The sequence below is a fragment of the Parasteatoda tepidariorum genome, chromosome 4 (genome assembly GCF_982258835.1).
Source record: "Parasteatoda tepidariorum strain Cologne lab strain chromosome 4, Ptep-v5.0, whole genome shotgun sequence".
NCBI lineage: Eukaryota > Metazoa > Arthropoda > Arachnida > Araneae > Theridiidae > Parasteatoda > Parasteatoda tepidariorum.
The window spans coordinates 58,515,063-58,517,068 of NC_141758.1; the positions used below are offsets into that span (position 1 = coordinate 58,515,063).

The 2,006-nt window shown below is 26.9% G+C and overlaps 1 protein-coding gene across 5 annotated transcripts in view; it reads right to left on the reverse strand.

Moving 5' to 3' along the window:
• Positions 1-1,875, reverse strand: part of ash2 (Set1/Ash2 histone methyltransferase complex subunit ash2) — a 29,632-nt gene extending 27,757 nt beyond the window's left edge. For 2 of the 5 annotated variants that reach the window (XM_043052581.3, XM_043052579.3), the window contains exon 1: positions 1,736-1,875. In XM_043052581.3, coding sequence (XP_042908515.1) covers positions 1,736-1,797 — 62 coding nt within the window. In that variant the 5' untranslated portion in view covers positions 1,798-1,875. Of the gene's footprint in view, positions 1-1,403 lie in introns of all 5 variants that reach the window. The other 3 variants (XM_016065182.4, XM_043052580.3, XM_016065183.4) reach the window with 3 other exon arrangements.
• Between the last annotated feature and the right edge of the window lie 131 nt (positions 1,876-2,006).

Here is a 2,006-nt window from a genome sequence, read left to right on the forward strand (position 1 = left end):
TGAGCATTACTGTTGTCATTATGTTTAATGTAGTAGAATAAAATTATAAAGTAACTGAATTTGAGATATTATAGTAATATTTCAATATTTCCTACAGTATTTGCTCACAGAAGTTAAAATTCTCAACTTCTTTCAGTAGTTGAAACTGAATAAATGTAATGTGAAATGATGACCCTTCATTTTTTTTTATTTTCAATTTTTTTAATATTCCGGCAGCTTTAAACAGTCAAGGTTAAACTTTAAAATTCCATTTTTATGCTTTTAGCTGGTCGTTTCTCGGAAAATTTAAAATTATACATTATCTTCTAATTATTCTTCAAAATGTTACACAAAAAAGCAGATATATGCTAGTTAGGTTAGACAAGAAGATCTCAACATTAATGTAATTTTTTCACAAAAGTTACATTTTCAGAAATTGTTACTGCTGCACTTTATCCTCATATGGAAACAACAAGCCAAGATTATTTTTAAAATGAAAAAGAAGTTCTTAATAAATTCCATTAATTTACTTCAGTTATATTAATGACATTTTGACTTTCTTCATCACACAGAATCTAAGCACTAAGTGTCTCAATAAATGTCCAAGCGCTAAGTGTCTAAGAAGTGTCATTTAGAAGAAAAACATACTGAGAAAATTAACCTGATTTTTTTCACTCTCTTTTTGCTAATCTCTGATATTTTTACCCAAATAGCAACAAAAACATTAGTACGTTTTACAGTAGTTAACACAATTTACACATTTTCTTTAACAATACTTAAAAAAAATTTTATTACTTGGAGAATTGTCAAAAATACTATTTGATCAATTAATTTGATCAGTTATTTTGATCAATTAATTTTTCAGACAGATTTCAATTATAAAAGATAAAGCTAAATACATTATGCAAAATGAGTCCAGATTTGCAATTATTCACCTATACCTTCGAATCTCACAGCAAAAAATTTGAAAATTTTTGAAAAACTTCTGTTTTTTTCTAATTTTAACACTTGGAGGAGTGGTCAAAATATTATTAAGTCAAGATGAATCTTTCCACATATTAGTTTTTTAAATGGCACCCATTTTAGGGGGTGCTATGAAATATTTGATGAAAAAAAATTTTCCCATGTTAATAAAAATATATCACCTATTATAGTTATACCGCTCAAATTTGCCAATTTTTATGATTGGTTTTCATTTTTTCGTTTCTGATGTCATACAGTAATTTCATGGCGTCAAAGAATCGATAAATTAAAAGCTTTTCGCGTAATCTTGGTACGAAGTATTTAATTAAACAAAGTGAAAATAAAATAGTTCTAAAATTTTCGGAATGTTAACACTATTAATTGTAAATCATAATTTTCATAGATAAACCTTAAAATAAAACACACTTGAAAAAAAAAAAGAGTTAGAGAACAAAAATCACTTTAGATCAATGGAATTAACTTTTTCATTAAATGCATTTTCCTTCAATAATTTATTCCATGCCGACAAATCTTACGCAATTAACATATGGTTAAAACGAATATTATAAAAGCTATAATTTTTACTAATTTCTTAATAAGATAGCAAATTCATAATTGCGGGAAAATTTAAATTTTTACCTTTTACCATCATCCATAGTTTCGGCTTCCCTGTCAGCCATGTTTACATTTTATATAGTTACAGTAACAGTTAAAACTTGAACGATAACTGTAAATATACATTTTAGTTTTTGTTTCACTTAACAAAATTAAAAGTACTGTTAAATCAAAATACCGTTTATTGATGAATGCTTTTCTTCTATAAAACTGCTTAGCCTTGAGATTTCTTATTAACATTATTCGTTTTAACTATTACACAACAAAACTGCTCATTTTCTGTATAATAGCACGCAATATTTTTTCTGTCTGCTGCTGTCTAAACGTAAGCAATAAATAGGCTTCATGACTGGAAGATCTGATTTGCGGGGGTTGAACAACTGAAGTACGGAAATGATTAAAATTACAAATCATTAATCTTTCATAAGGCCAGTACATCACGCCTTTCT